Source organism: Paroedura picta, chromosome 10 (assembly GCF_049243985.1).
Source record: "Paroedura picta isolate Pp20150507F chromosome 10, Ppicta_v3.0, whole genome shotgun sequence".
Taxonomy (NCBI): Eukaryota; Metazoa; Chordata; class Lepidosauria; order Squamata; family Gekkonidae; genus Paroedura; species Paroedura picta.
The window spans coordinates 86,476,465-86,490,673 of NC_135378.1; the positions used below are offsets into that span (position 1 = coordinate 86,476,465).

Here is a 14,209-nt window from a genome sequence, read left to right on the forward strand (position 1 = left end):
TATCTTTTGCTGCTGCTTCATTGGCTGCTCCCGTGACCCAGCCACCATTCCAGAGAGGGCAGAAGCCCATGCCTAGGAAATCAGGAAGGAAGGGAAATCGCTCTTTCCGTAAGAAAAGTTTACAGTAATTTTATTTTTAGCAAGAAGAAGCAGGTGCTAATGAAACGGAGAGATAGGACCATTCTTCCTGAAAGCATCTTTGGAGAACGCCCCACCCCTGCTGTGCACATTTCAAAACAATTACTTTTTTTCCCCACTACGCTTTGGGAAGTAGAGTCACCAACTTGCTCTTCTTTCTTCAAATGCTAGTTGATCTAGCCAGGAAACAGTGGAAGGCTCTCAGCCCCCGCCTCTTCTAGAAAAAGGTATGAGCGAAGTAAGATCTTCGTCATCCCTCGATGAACGAAGACACAAAACAGCTTTCTGTAGACGGGAGACTTCTTGTTCCCATCAGGACCCGGGTGACCTAGCTGGGTGGGAACCCAGGGGTAATATTTTTGGCCGCCCACCGGAAATGAGCCCTCGCTTTGGTGCCAAAGGGCAAGTAGGAGGGCTTACTTTTCTTACTGAAAGAGCGATTTCCCTTCCTTCCTGATTTCCTAGGCATGGGCTTCTGCCCTCTCTGGAATGGTGGCTGGGTCACGGGAGCAGCCAATGAAGCAGCAGCAAAAGATAAAGGCCAGAGTTCCAGAATGCGCCGAGGGAAGGGCCGTTGGAAGCAACACCTGCAGGACACACCTGAGGCCGCGAGGAGAGAAACTGGCTGAGGTATGGGGCAGGGCAGGGCAAGAAGCCAAGGCACCTTGTAGGCAGGCCATGAATATGCCAGGCAGTCAAACCCCCCCAGTTCAAATGTATTGATGTTCTTCAGTTGGTTATATATAGGTTTCTATTGGTCTCCTTCCCAATCAAAGCTGGATTAACCATTAAGAGAGCCAGTTTGGTGTAGTGGTTAGGAGTGCGGACTTCTAATCTGGCATGCCAGGTTCGATTCTGCGCTCCCCCACATGCAACCAGCTGGGTGACCTTGGGCTCGCCACGGCACTGATAAAACTGTTCTGACCGGGCAGTGATATCAGGGCTCTCTCAGCCTCACCCACCCCACAGGGTGTCTGTTGTGGGGAGAGGAATGGGAAGGCGCCTGTAAGCCGCTTTGAGCCTCCTTCGGGTAGAGAAAAGCGGCATATAAGAACCAACTCTTCTTCTTCTTCTTCTTCTAAGGTCCCTAGAGAAAGTCATGGTGGGATGAAGGGCCAAGATCTCACACCGTATCCTGATTCAATGAAGACCCACAGTGATATGTAGAGTGGCCAGCTTCCAGGTGGGACCTAGAGTAGCCCTGCCATTTCAACTGGTCTCCCCTGGAGAAAATGGTTGCTTTTCCTCCATGCAGCCAGTGACTGCTGCTACACACCCAGCACATGGAAGCTGCCTATGCACTCCTCCCCCACATGCAGCCAGCTGGGTGACCTTGGGCTCGCCACGGCACTGATAGAGCTGTTCTGACTGAGCAGTGATATCAGGACTTTCTCAGTCTCAAAATTAATAAAAATGGAACATCAAAGTGATTGGGTTGATAGTTTTGGCAACAATAACCAAGTATGCCAGAGAGAAAAGAATAGTTACATAAAATACCACAGGTGAAGTTAATGGATAAAAATCACAGTTTACAAATGCAGTATCGGCCAAACAATGCTGTATTCTTGTGTTTCTATACATTTGTATTTTTGTATTTTGAGAAATTATAAGGAATTTAAAGATAAGAGTTTTTTTATATTTTTAAATTTTATAAACTTTTGAAATGTATGTTTTAACTGTTGTCACCTGCCATGAGCTCTCAGGCTAGAGTGGGCTAAACGTATCATAATAATAAATACATAAACTAGATATAGGAAAGGAAGAAGCAGTTTGAAATCAATTTTAGGAAGGACTAGGTTCCATTTGTCCAGTGCTGCATTAAATACAATTCAATGAATCTGGGTAGAAAAAAAGGAACATGGTGGATATCTTGAGCATCATCAAGGTTGTAGTGATTTTGATATTTGTCATTTTCAGCAATAAAAACAATAAATATCTTTCAAAATCAAAGCTGCAGCAGAATGTTAGAGTATTTTTTAATGCTGGCTTAATCGCCCTTGGAGAACCTGCTGCTAGTGTCCCTGAGGTGAGATGTTTCTCTGAAGGCCTGCTAGTTGAGCGGTCTGAGGGAAGATGTGGGTGTGAAGTGCCATCAAGCTGCTTCCAATTCATGGTGACCCTACTCATGAATGTCCTCCAAAAGGTCCCATTGTTGACAGCCTGGTCCAGGTCTTGCAAAGGGGGGGGGGGAAGCATGACCTCTTTGACTGCTTCAATCCATCTCTGTTTGGGTCTTCCTCTTGTCCTGCTGCCCTCCACTCCCCCCAGCAATCTGACCAGTATATTCTGTCCAATGTTCCCATAGATAGAACACAGGAGGAGATGAGACCCCAGTCAGAGTAACCAGAAAGAATGCAGGGCAAGAAAGAAGGTAAGTTGCCTTTGTGTTTCTTTTCCCTTCCGAAGGGCACGACTCTGCTGCCTCCAGCTGCATGGCTCATTTGAGGTCTCCTCGGATCCATTCTATGGAACCTACACGGTACTTACATGTCTCTCGGTATGGATTGCTAGCAACTTTCTCTGTGTAGCCTGCTCAGAGTCTCAGTGAGACAGGCATACAATAAATAAAGCCACCTGAAGCTCAGCCCCTGAAGATGGTGGTACAACTCCCTACTCTTGACGTGGTACAACTTCAGGCTGCTCACATGATCAGGAATTTGGGAGTCACCTTCAACAGCTCCTTATCCATGGAGGCGCAGGTCACCAGAGTAGTTCACCTGACGTTTTCCCATCTATGTCAGACTAAGCTACTAGTGCCCTTCCTTGGCCCAGAACACCTAGCCACAATGATCCATGTGAGAGTCACCTTCAGGCTGGATTACTGTCACTTGCTGTAAGGCGGCCTTCCCTTATCCCTGACCTCGAAAATACAGCTAGTTCAGAGTCCTTACAAAGGGCCCCACGGAGAACTCACGTATGACCTCTTCTCCAGCAGCTGCACAGGCTGACAGGTCAATTCTGGATCAGGTTTAAGGTGTTGGTTTTAACCTTTAAGGTCTTCTGCAGTCTGGGATTGTCTTTCTGTGTCATTCTCCTGATATGCTCTTCATTTTTCAAATTCTCACATGTTGGTGGTCTCTGGCCCCAGAGGAACTTGGTGGCCACTGTATGGGACAGGATGCTGGACCACTCGTCTGTGGTGCTCTTCTCAAGTTTTATGTTGTTATCTTGTTGTCAGATAGAACACAACAATGGGTTACATCCAGAATAAATTTTCCCATGGGAGAATGAAACTTTCCCGCATCCCCAATCTACACAAAATTCTTCTCCTGGGGCAGTGGGGGATCCTGAGGAAAGACATCAAGAATGTCTGCAGTGGGAAACAGGAATTGAATTGGCAGAAATTGCGGCTTCATTTGCTTCCAGCCCAATAATTTAATATTGGAAGCCAATCTTCCTTGGGGCCTGAGTCAGAAATTCTCACTTAAAACACAGTATATTAAGATCTTGGATTTGTCATTGCTGATCAGTTGTAATTCCAAAATATCCTCAGTCCCCACATGGAAGCTGGCCTCCCTAATTACATTCTTGGGGACAGAGACTGTAGATGGACATTCAGGTGTCCTTCATTGCGGTTAAGAAGCTAATGCAGCTGATCCTTAAATGCTTTCTTCATTTGGTATACAGTTCTTTGTGATATCTTCCTACAGATACCTGTACAGGAGGAGATAAGATTGCAGTCAGAATAAGCAAAGAGAATGCCATCCAACCTAGATGGTAATTTTTATTTTATTTTATAGAGGAGTACAAGATTTCTTAGCTATCAAGGTGGGTGGGTTTGTTGGATATTGTAAGTCCGCATGAAAGAGGATCTGGGAGGGAAAGGGTTAAGAGAATTCTTTACCTCAGGTATACTTGGCAGGTGTGTACCTGCCCAGAAGCTGTTTGGCTGACCAGCTTCTTCTCTCTCTTTCTTGAAAACTTCTTGAAAACTAAAAAACCTGCCAATATTTGGGGGTCATTCTGGGTATCCCTGTGGTGACCAGAAACACATAATTTCCCATTGATTGCAAGCTCAGGTTTATTTATTTACTTATTTATTTTCGATTTTTATACTGCCCTTCCATACTGCTCTGGGCGGTTGGAGTACATACACCTGTACCCCATTATCTGTAATAATTGATAGTGGTGTTCCTTTAGATCTATTACTGACGATTGCCACATAGCTTTAAATTTTTCCAGCACTTGACTTTTTTCTCTAATTAGATTTTTTTACAGTGACTTTTGAGTAATCATCAATAAAGCTCCAATTATATCTGTTTCCACTAGGGATTGTTGTCTTCCTCGGGCCACAAACATCACTGTGTGTCAGTTCCAGAGGGTGCTGCTGTGTCTTGCTTGTGCCCTGCTTGTACTTGTGTTTTAAAACTGGGCCTTGGTCCCTTTACTTTCACACAGCATGCACATCTGTTTTCAGCTGCACATTTCCTTATATGCCTGCCTTTAGTTAAATGTTGGCTCTCAGGTTGGCTAATTGTATAATTCTCTCTGTGACCCAAACACCTGTGCCACTTTAAGGAGCAGTCCTCCTGATCACATTGATTCCGATTCGGAAAACCTTTACTGGCATAAAGTGATCACATTGCTTTGTGAAGTTTGCTCTCTGCATACAAATCCCCATGCCCCTCGTCTTGGCAATAAGTTCCCCTCCTAGTTTTAGCTGACACTTTTCATTAAAAGATACAGTCATGTCTTTTCTTGTAAGTGGTCCCACAGAAATAAGATTATTTGCAAGACAAGGTCCATAAAGACAATCTGTTACTAAATGAATGGGCTGACAAAGACTGCTTGCACTCAAAAGCTCACACCCTGAATAAATCTTTGTTGGTCTTAAAGGTGCCCGACTGGACTTTTAGAGAGAGACAGAAAGAGTCTGTGACTTCTGGGAAGAAGCAGGAAATTGCTTCTAAGAGTAGCAATCTGGAGAAAGACAATAAAATGACAGGAGAGAAGGTTGTGACCTCCCTATCTAATAGTCCTCTTGCTGCCTCCTTGCAGATCTTCTTCCGTTCTTCTTCCAATGCCTAAGCCCTACTTAGCCTGCCCACTTTCCAAGAACACTTGTGGGGCACCCCATTGGGAACCCCAGAAAATGACTACGTTGGGCTCATGCGAATTAGCACACTGGGAAGAGATGCAGAGGGAAGAGACCCCAGCTGTCAATAAGTTGTACTAAGCAAAACCCCAAACTGTTTTTATGAAAAGGTTTGTCAAAAAAGACACACACAAAAAGAGGCAACTGTGGTTGGATTCAGAACAGTGGTGAAAGAACGGACAAAAATAAAACAGAGAAAAGTCACCCAGCGGCACAGCACAGATATGTTAAAAATAAAAAAGCTATGCCGTTGAACTAAGTTAAACGAATGTTACCTAGGCTGCAGCAGGTTTCCTGGAGCATGGGTAGAGGCTCTTGCAGGAACAAGGAGGAATCCTTAACTCCTGACTCTGCCGGGATGATGCAGTGGAACAGAGACCCAACAGTGGCTACAAGCCACAAAGTAATGATGGAAAACCGTCTGGGACAGTGAGATTCTTTTTTCTTGGTGCTCTGAGGGGTCAACAGAGGGAGGGCTGCTAGAGCTTGTGATGGCCCCTGGGTTTTGGCCATCATATGACACAATGCATAGGACTGGATGGGCCACTGGTCTGCTCCAATCTGACTTCTCTTGTGTTATCTTATCTTCAACATGGAATGGAAATGAATGGGCCACTCTAACCCCCCAGGGGTCCAAGACATAGATAGCACTCTTGCCCTACCAAGCTTCCAGAGTTTCTGTCACTCAGAGCACAGAGAGTTCCCCTGGTTTAGGACACGGGCCCTGGCTGATGCAGACCATTTGGCCTGGAGTGGGGACGTGGGGTGTTTGACAGCTCATGACTTTAAAAGACCTTTCTTGCCTCTTGCCCTTCAAGGAGGAGGGAGTGCAGGCCTTAAAGTAGCCCCGATCATCAACCTCTTCGTCGTGGTGGTGACTGTGATCTTGTTTTGCAGTGCTCTCGGGATGATCATTTTCTGTAAGTTGACCTCAGCCAGCAAAGACAGAATTGCAGAATTGCCCCCCCCCCGGTGTGGATTCCATGTCCAAAACCCTTCCAGAAAGAGAGAAGCAATCTTGTCTCTCTGATCTAACCTCTCTGCTGCTACTCATGAATAATGACTCCCTGAGACACTTAAGTTGTAGCTACTTCATGAAGATCAATGCAGTTTAACTGACCCCCCAGCAGGTTCCTCGTTCACTGACCAACGTATACTGCCTCATATGGGATTTCCTGGCATTGGTATCCAGTGCTCAACCATGTCTGACCCTTGGGGCGACACCCTCTAGCATTTTCATGGCAGACTCAATACGGGGTGGTTTGCCAGTGCCTTCCCCAGTCATTACCGTCTACCCCCCAGCAGCAAGCTGGGTACTCATTTTACCGACCTCAGAAGGATGGAAGGCTGAGTCAACCTTGAGCCGGCTGCTGGGATTGAACTCCCAACCTCATGGGCAGATAGCTTCAGACTGCATGTCTGCTGCCTTACCACCCTGCGCCTTTAGAAATTTGTAGTCAGATGACTTCAAGGGATTCAGGCTATGTTCAAACAGCTGCACTAATTACCAGTTGAATCTCGAATCAGGCTTAAGGTCCTGGAACTCACCTGTAAGGCTGGGTCCAGCATACCTGAGGGACCGCCACTCCATAAATACGCCACAAAGAACTCTGCCACCTCCAACTGGCTGGTGATCCCTGGCCTCAGTGAAGCCCCCTTGACCTCAACCAGGGCAATAGCCTTCTCCATCTTGCCCCCACGTGGTGGAACGAGCTCCCAGAAGAAGTCTAGGCCCTGCCAGAGCTACCACATTTCCGCAGGGCCTGCCAAATGGAGCTCTTCCGCCAGGCCTTTGGTTGAGATCCAACAGAAGCAACAATACCCACTGGGCCCCCAGAACCCCTCCCCTCACCCAAACGTGCCCTGGAGAAAACAAAAGGGCAGCCCTGGACTCAGCAACCGGTGGGACTCAGTTAAATGCTATAAGCATTTATGCATGAATTAATTATAACTTCAATTAATTATAATCTTCAAGGCAGCAGTTAAATAGAAAGTTATGGGTAGGTCAACAACCTTAGCTTTGCAGCCCCCTCCCCGCAAATATCAGAAACAGTAATCGTGGGAGCAAACTGGGAGATGAATGGAGCCATAAAGGGAGATCATATCATATGGAAGTATATAAATCACAGCTGAATTTTAAAAATGGGTGCTTCCGTCTTCAAATTTCCAGACTCTGTTCAACTGGGCTTTCTGAGAGACTGATTAATAATTCCTTAAGGGCTTAAGTCTTCAAAAGTTTGGGACATGTAAGAATTTTAAGCAATACGGTAGCATTGGAAAAGAGAGGTCCTCAGAATGTCATTTCTTTTGGGCATCACAACGTGACTCAGGACGGTCCCTTTGTTCTAACTTGGTAAGTATCTTATTCCCAGCTAAAGCAAGGTCCGATGGGAAACCTGGGTAGGGAATCAACAAGTCCTTTCCCTTTATCAGATTATGCTGAACAGCGGAACCGGACCTACCTTTTAAAAGTGGTGTGTAACATTCGGAACATTATAACCCAGCCTAATCAAGCCTACAGAGAGATGACCGGTAAGTAGTTACAGATCCACTTCTCACCAACACGCCTGGGCCACCCCATCACCAAGGAGGGTTTCCTTTCCGTCCCCTTCAGGGATGTTTTGGCTAAACATGTAGTATCTGGGGCAGTCCTCTCTATTCTTGGGGCTCTGGGAGCAACAGGAGGAGGGCTTGGTTCACGTAGAAAATAAAATGGGTGTGAAAAGTGCCACCAAGTGACAACTGACAGATGGACCTCCTCATGGCACATGGAATTTTGCCTCTATGTGACACAGCATGTTGAGCTAGAGCCTGATCCACAAGGGCTTCTCATATGATCTTATGTTAAATGATTATTTGTTGCTAGCAGAACAATTGCCCTTGTTACGGGCAGTGAGGGGGCGGGGCGGGTGGAGTGCTTTGATAATATGAAGGATGCTGTACAGTACTGTATAGTCTGAATAGAGACAAGGATTGAACCCTTTTGAATGATTCACTTTAGGGAGAGTGGGCCACCCCAGGAGCAGGGGGAAAACAATGTGCATTTGACACAAAAATGGAGCAGGTCCCCTTCCCCACCCAGGGACTGAGAACAAAGACACGTTGCATTCATAGGTTGGTCACAGAGGGGAACATAAGTGTGAAGAACCCATGGTGCTCTGGTAGATTTTAGTCCAGGAGCCCCCTGGAGACTATCGAGGCTTAGGGCATAAGCTTTCAGCCCTTCAAGGTTTCCTATTCCTTGGCTCCACCAACAGCCAAAAGGGAGACTGCAACCAAGAGAGCAGAAGGAGCTTGAGACTGGGAAGGGCAGCCAGAAAGCAGCTAGGAAAGATCCTGAAGAATAAGGATGTGTCATTGATCAGGATGATTCATGCCAGGGTATTCCCGGTTACTGTGTAGGGGTGTGAAAGCTGGACAACGAAGAAAGCTGACAAGAAGAAAGTGGATTCGTTTTCAATGTGGTGTTGGAGGATTCTGTGGACTGCCCAAAAGACAACTGGGAGCAAATCAAGCCTGAAACTGAGACGATTGGGCACAATATGAGGGGACGAGTCACAGGAAAAGACAGTAACGCTAGGCAGGAACAGCTGAAGGAGGCAAGAAAAGAGGATGACCCCACAGGAGTTGGATTGGCCAAGGAGGCCGTGGCCCTCAGTTTGCTAGGCCTGAGCAGGACTGTACATGCTAGAATACTTTGGAGGACACTAATTCATACAGTCAACGGAAGATACTTGAAGGGAGTTAACGCGTACCAGGCGTTCTTGGTCAGCATTGAATCTCAAGAGCTTACATCCACCCAAATTTTTGGTCTTGAAGGTTCTACTGGACTCAAATCTAGGTCTTCACCTTAAGATCAACATTGCCCCCCTCCTGAAACTATCGACCTGCATTGTTGTCCCTGATTGATCTTTTGACATGGATTGTTGCAACTCTTTTAGATCAGGAGGTACTTGCTCATGCAAAACATCTATCAGATGAATTGACCAAAACGAATGGAATAAACGGTGTATTGGAACAAAAAACTAGTAAGTGATTCGGAGATTGCTAAAGGAGAATTTTCTTTACACGTTCCCATTGTTGTTGTTGTTGTTGTTGTTGTTGTTCAGTTTATTGCCTGCAACTCCCGGAACTGGCTCATGGCGGGTTACAAATGTCCAGTAAAACCCCATTAAAACAGAGAGCAAAAAAAAGAGAAGAAAAACAAATGGCAGTAAAACTTCCCTAACCTCCCCCTCCCCTAAAAACTCTTGGGGGAAATAAAGAGGGTCTTTATCACAATTGACTGCTGAGTACACCAGGGGGCCCCTGGGGTCTGGCACGGCATGTGTAGTGCAGCCAGGAGAGCCAAAGGGAAGGGGCATTTGGAGGTCATCTGCCATGGCCTTCCTCCATGTCATGACGCCCATGTTCATTGGAGGGTCTTCACACGAGTCCTTGGAAGAGGATGTCAGCCTTAAAATAAAATGGGTGTGAAAGGTGCCACCAAGTGACAACTGACTCGGCCCCAAGCAATTGGTTCACGTAGAAAATAAAATGGGTGTGAAAAGTGCCACCAAGTGACAACTGACAGATGGCGACACTGATCCTGACAGTAGGGCTTTCAAGACAAGGGACCTTCCGAGGTGCCTGCCTCCGTGTCATGGCCCTGGTGGTCCTCGGTGGGCTCCCATCCAAAAACTAGACAGGGCTGACCCTGCTTAGCAGCCAAGATCTGGGGAGACTGAGCTGGCCTGGGCTATAGGGACACTTTTACAATGGCTTCTGTCTATTCCCCTTTCCTGTTCTCTCTTACATGTTCCTGGTTGGTTTAAAAGGACACTTCCTACAAAAAGTCAAAGAAGGCTGGGTATCTTTTGAAGGGCATCTCTATTTTTTCAATGATGAACTGGGGTTCTACTCTGACGCACAGAAGGACTGCGAAAAACGGAATGCGATTTTGGCTTACGTCACCAGCACTGAGGAGGAGGTGAGCAAACCATGGGAGAGCACCTTGCATTGATGATGATGATTTTACTGCATAAATTAGTAGCTGGCATGTAAAGTTCTGGTAGGGTGTCCAGGTAACTTGGACTGGGGACATCCTGAGCTGAAGGAGACCTCAGGAACAGCCTCAGCATTTCTGTGTTTTGGCGGAAAGTTTGTGCCTTGTCTGTCAAGCCAGAAAGGTCCAAGTACCACAAGGGGAAGCAAGAAGACACTTAGGCAGGGGTTGTTGGCATTGGAGGAAGGTGCTCGGCCTGCCTGGCTCTTGGCGGGTGCTACCCTGCTCTCGAGGGGGATGTGTGTGTATCAGAGAGATCTTCTCACCTAAGATCCTCGGCGCCTCAAAAGCAGAACTCTCCCGCTGGACTTTTAGTGAGCTGGAGACCAACAGGACTTTCAGTGCATAAGATTTCAGGAGTCAGAGGTCCCTTCATCAGCTGTGAATCCTGACACTTATACCCCCAAACTGTCTTGGTTTCCAAGGTGCTTTTGGAATCTGACTGTTCTACTGAAGACCAAGAGGGCGAAATTCTGAGTTGGTTATATGGGAAGTTAACAAATCAGAGTATAAGGCATAGTTTAGTGAGTGGAGGTATCTAGGCAGATAGCTTCTGGAAAGCTTCAAGTGTTTTGTCTCTCCTTTGCCCCATTGAAACTTTAAAGAATTTTTATTTTTCTCTGTTTCTCCCTTGTGATCTGTTATCTGATCTCCTGTACTCAATTCTTTTTTCAGCTTACCAGTGTCTGGAACTGGTCTGAGAGAACACTCCAGTCCACCATTCTAAGGCGTTCAGTTTGTGTTTTTCAGGACTTTTTAGAGGAAATGGTCAGCAGGATAGGAAGTCCTCACTGGCTTGGACTTCGCCGAATCAGAAGGAAATGGTTCTGGATTACTGGCAAACCAGCAGAGGCGCCTTTACTGTGAGTGCTTGAGTGAAATTTCTCTATCCCACATTAGAGAAACTCTCTCAACAATGTACCTTAGTTACTATTTCCAGAAGGTTCTATACAGAATGCTTTTCATATTTTGCATACAATGAAACTAACATCTTGATGGTGATTGGGCCCAGAAAATGTGGGATTTCAATTTAGACATGTGCAGGAGGGCACACCAGGAATCGTAGATGTATAATTGCACTGGACATCTGATGGGAGCTCGGGTTGCTGGAAACTTCACAGTGATCTTATTTAGCAGGTGTCCGTACGATTTTCGGCAGCCATGCTGTCCTGAGAGCTCCGTCTCAAGAAAGCCATCCTGAACAAGGATTATGCTAAGCAGCTGTGTGGCTTGGTTGTAGTTGTGCTGTGGAAGGGAGGCCGAATCGATAGTTGTTCGGCAAGGTAAATAGCATTCGGTTCAGAATCTGGCTCATGACCTTTGCTGCATTGCAGACGCACTTTAAAAAGCTGTTTCCATGTGAAAAGCTAAAATTCTAGGGAAGAAGATGAAATTTCAGGATTACGTCCACTAGATATTGGAATATGCAAGAAGATGAGGGAAGGCTTGGGGGACTTGGGAATGTTCAGCCTGGAGAAGAGGAGGTGGACAGGATGGCTCTCCTTAAGTATCTGCAAGGTTGTCCCTTGAAAGGGGGCAGGGGGTGGTTCCTGTTGGCAGTGTATAGAACCCGCAGTCATGGAGAATGATAACTATGTGGAGAAACTATGTGGAGAATGATATTGGATAAGTACCAGGATTTTTTTTTCACAGAGTAGTTCAGCAGTGGGATGGGCTGCCTAAGGAGGTGGGGAGCTCCCCCTCACTGGCTGTCTTCAAGCAGCGGCTGGACAGATCCTTCTCCTGGATGCCTGAGGCTGATCCTGCACTGAGCAGGGGGTGGGACTAGATGGCCTGGGTTTGATCCCCTGCTCCTTTGAGCACAATTTCTCCCTGATTGCCTCCAGAAGAACAACAATCAGACTGTTAGGACTATCTCTTTCCTCTCTTTCTTGACAAAGTTATTTCTTTTCTCAGTAAAGCTGTTTAAGGTGCTGGTGCTCTGACCCTCTTTTGCATATTTAAACTCTGCCAGCAGTGAGGCAGGTGGGGCTGAGATGGAGGGAACGGGGCCTGCCCCAAGGTCACTACCTCTGTGGATGAAGAGTGGGGAATCAGACCAGGTGGTTCTCCAGATTAGAGTCCCTGCTCTTAATCACTACATGCTGGCTGGATAAATGATCGCTGACTGTCATTTGTCATAGTGTGTAAAGCTTGCTGGAAGAAGGTCCTGCTACGTAATTCTTTACGTTGTTTAATACATATGCTTTGCTTCAGTTCTCTTTTTAGACTCCTTGTTGATTCTAAAATCTGAATCCTATTGCATTGTTTACTGACTATCCCCTCCTATTGATTGTCTTGTCTCACTGTGGAAAGTCCGTCTTGAGCCCAAGAGAAAAAGGTGGGCTACAAATAACTGTTTTGAGTTGCAAAGGTCCCTGGTCTTACTCAAAAGAGCATTCTACCATGCTGGCTCTCTTTAGTTCTCTTTTTAGACTCCTAGTAGATTCTAAAATCTTAATCCTATTGCATTGTTTACTGAGTATCCCTCCTATTGATTGTCTTGACTCACTCCCTGTAGTCCATCTTTAGCCCAACAGAGAAAAGCTGACAGATATAAAATACTGTAAATATTTGTTCTCCGCTAACATTTAACTGAACCATATACATCTGCCTTGATTGGTGCTGTCTTTGCTTTTCAGTTTTTGGAATTCAAGGAAGCCAGGCCCAACCACAGATATCCATAAGACTTGTGTTGAAATGATACCATGGTCCCGATCAAAACGAAGACGCTGGCAGGATGCCTACTGCAATGATCCAAGAAACTGGATTTGTAAATTGGCGCCAGAACCTATATATGAAATTTGATGTGAACTTCATATCCCAATCTTCATACAACAAGAGGTGGAAAACAAAATCCTATTTTAATGTCAAAGCCAACTACAGTTTCAAAAACAACTACAGTTTCAATCTAGAGGGTGAAAATATCTCAACTTGCCTCCACTTCTGCACTCAAGAATGTCTAGCTCAGCACTGGGAATCATAAAAGAGATCTGACTTTGTGTGCTTTGAAGACGTAAGCTGCAAAAGAAGAGTGGAGATTAAGTCGTAGCTCTGTTCTGCTGCAGTCCCTCAATACAGAAAGTCTACCAACATGCATGTTGTGAGCATCTCTTTGTGGAGTCTAGTTGAGACGTGGAGAAGAAGGAGGAGGGCATGCAGGGGGTTGGGCCCTGCTGGAGACGGACTCAGGCCCAGTTCTTTGGGGGAATTAATTTTATTTATTCAGCTTATTATGTTAAAGAGGTGTGAATACTCCATGTGTGCTGGAGGAGACAGTGATCAGATGATACTGACCAAGTTCGGGTCACCAATTCGGGGAGGAAGGACTCCTTGTTGCGGGAGCCCAAAGGGGTTCCAGGAGGCGAAGGTGAGTACTTCCTGTTCCGACTTTTCTCTCCAGTAGGGCCCAGAGTGACTGACTACATTCCCCCTTCTCCGTGTTATTTCTCTCTCACACAAAGAAAACCTTGGCACTCAAATTAGAAGTCTCTTGATTTGCTTGGGGAAATTTGTGCATTTAATCAGAGGCTTTAGTGAAAGGCAGGTAACTATGGGATCTTGATCTATGCTTATCCGGGATTTTCTTCAAGAAACTCCAAATAAACCAGTTTAAAATAAACTCAAAAGATAATCTGAAGAAATACAAACACACCCACACACACACACACACAAGTTCATCACAGAGTTAACTAAGAAAGTTAAGGAGTGTCCCAAATACCAGAGTCATAAACAAGCCAATAAGTCAACACCAGGGGGTTGCAAGAGCCTGGAGTGTCCAAAAGCAAGCGGAGAAGTCAGAGCTGTATAATCAAGGTGCCGTCAGGGAGTTTCCAAATACAAGGCCAGGGATCCAGTCCAGGGTCATCAGTCGATTCAAGGTCTGCAGGTGGAGGCAGGTTGATGCACATTTGCTTCTATGCAATGTTCTT

General features: G+C 46.0%; 2 protein-coding genes across 5 annotated transcripts in view; one reads left to right on the plus strand and one right to left on the minus strand.

Moving 5' to 3' along the window:
• The window catches only part of LOC143819536 (C-type lectin domain family 4 member E-like), a 56,169-nt gene that overhangs the window by 16,656 nt on the left and 25,304 nt on the right, over positions 1-14,209 (minus strand). The gene's annotated exons all lie outside the window — the stretch shown is intronic.
• Positions 298-13,372, plus strand: LOC143819537 (CD209 antigen-like protein C). Of its 4 annotated transcripts, XM_077301285.1 has the most exons (10): positions 311-365; positions 604-768; positions 2,444-2,509; positions 3,789-3,855; positions 6,052-6,153; positions 7,667-7,765; positions 9,175-9,261; positions 10,051-10,202; positions 11,028-11,140; positions 12,920-13,372. In XM_077301285.1, the coding sequence occupies exons 4-10, from the start codon at positions 3,837-3,839 to the stop codon at positions 13,083-13,085; spliced, it is 738 nt and encodes a 245-aa protein (XP_077157400.1). In that variant the 5' UTR covers positions 311-365; positions 604-768; positions 2,444-2,509; positions 3,789-3,836; the 3' UTR covers positions 13,086-13,372. The 4 variants fall into 4 exon arrangements, 3 of the variants coding, with proteins under 3 accessions (XP_077157402.1, XP_077157400.1, XP_077157401.1); XR_013225002.1 differs by lacking the exon at positions 6,052-6,153 and having other exon boundaries at positions 298-365; positions 8,636-9,261; XM_077301287.1 differs by lacking the exon at positions 6,052-6,153 and having other exon boundaries at positions 305-365.

What these genes read in the sequence shown, in the direction of transcription:
- LOC143819537 (XM_077301285.1), top strand. An exon ending in AGCCTACAGAGAGATGACCG is followed by an intron (nt 7,766 to 9,174) that starts GTAAGTAGTTAC and finishes CAACTCTTTTAG; the next exon opens with ATCAGGAGGTACTTGCTCAT. An exon ending in TGTATTGGAACAAAAAACTA is followed by an intron (nt 9,262 to 10,050) that starts GTAAGTGATTCG and finishes TTGGTTTAAAAG; the next exon opens with GACACTTCCTACAAAAAGTC.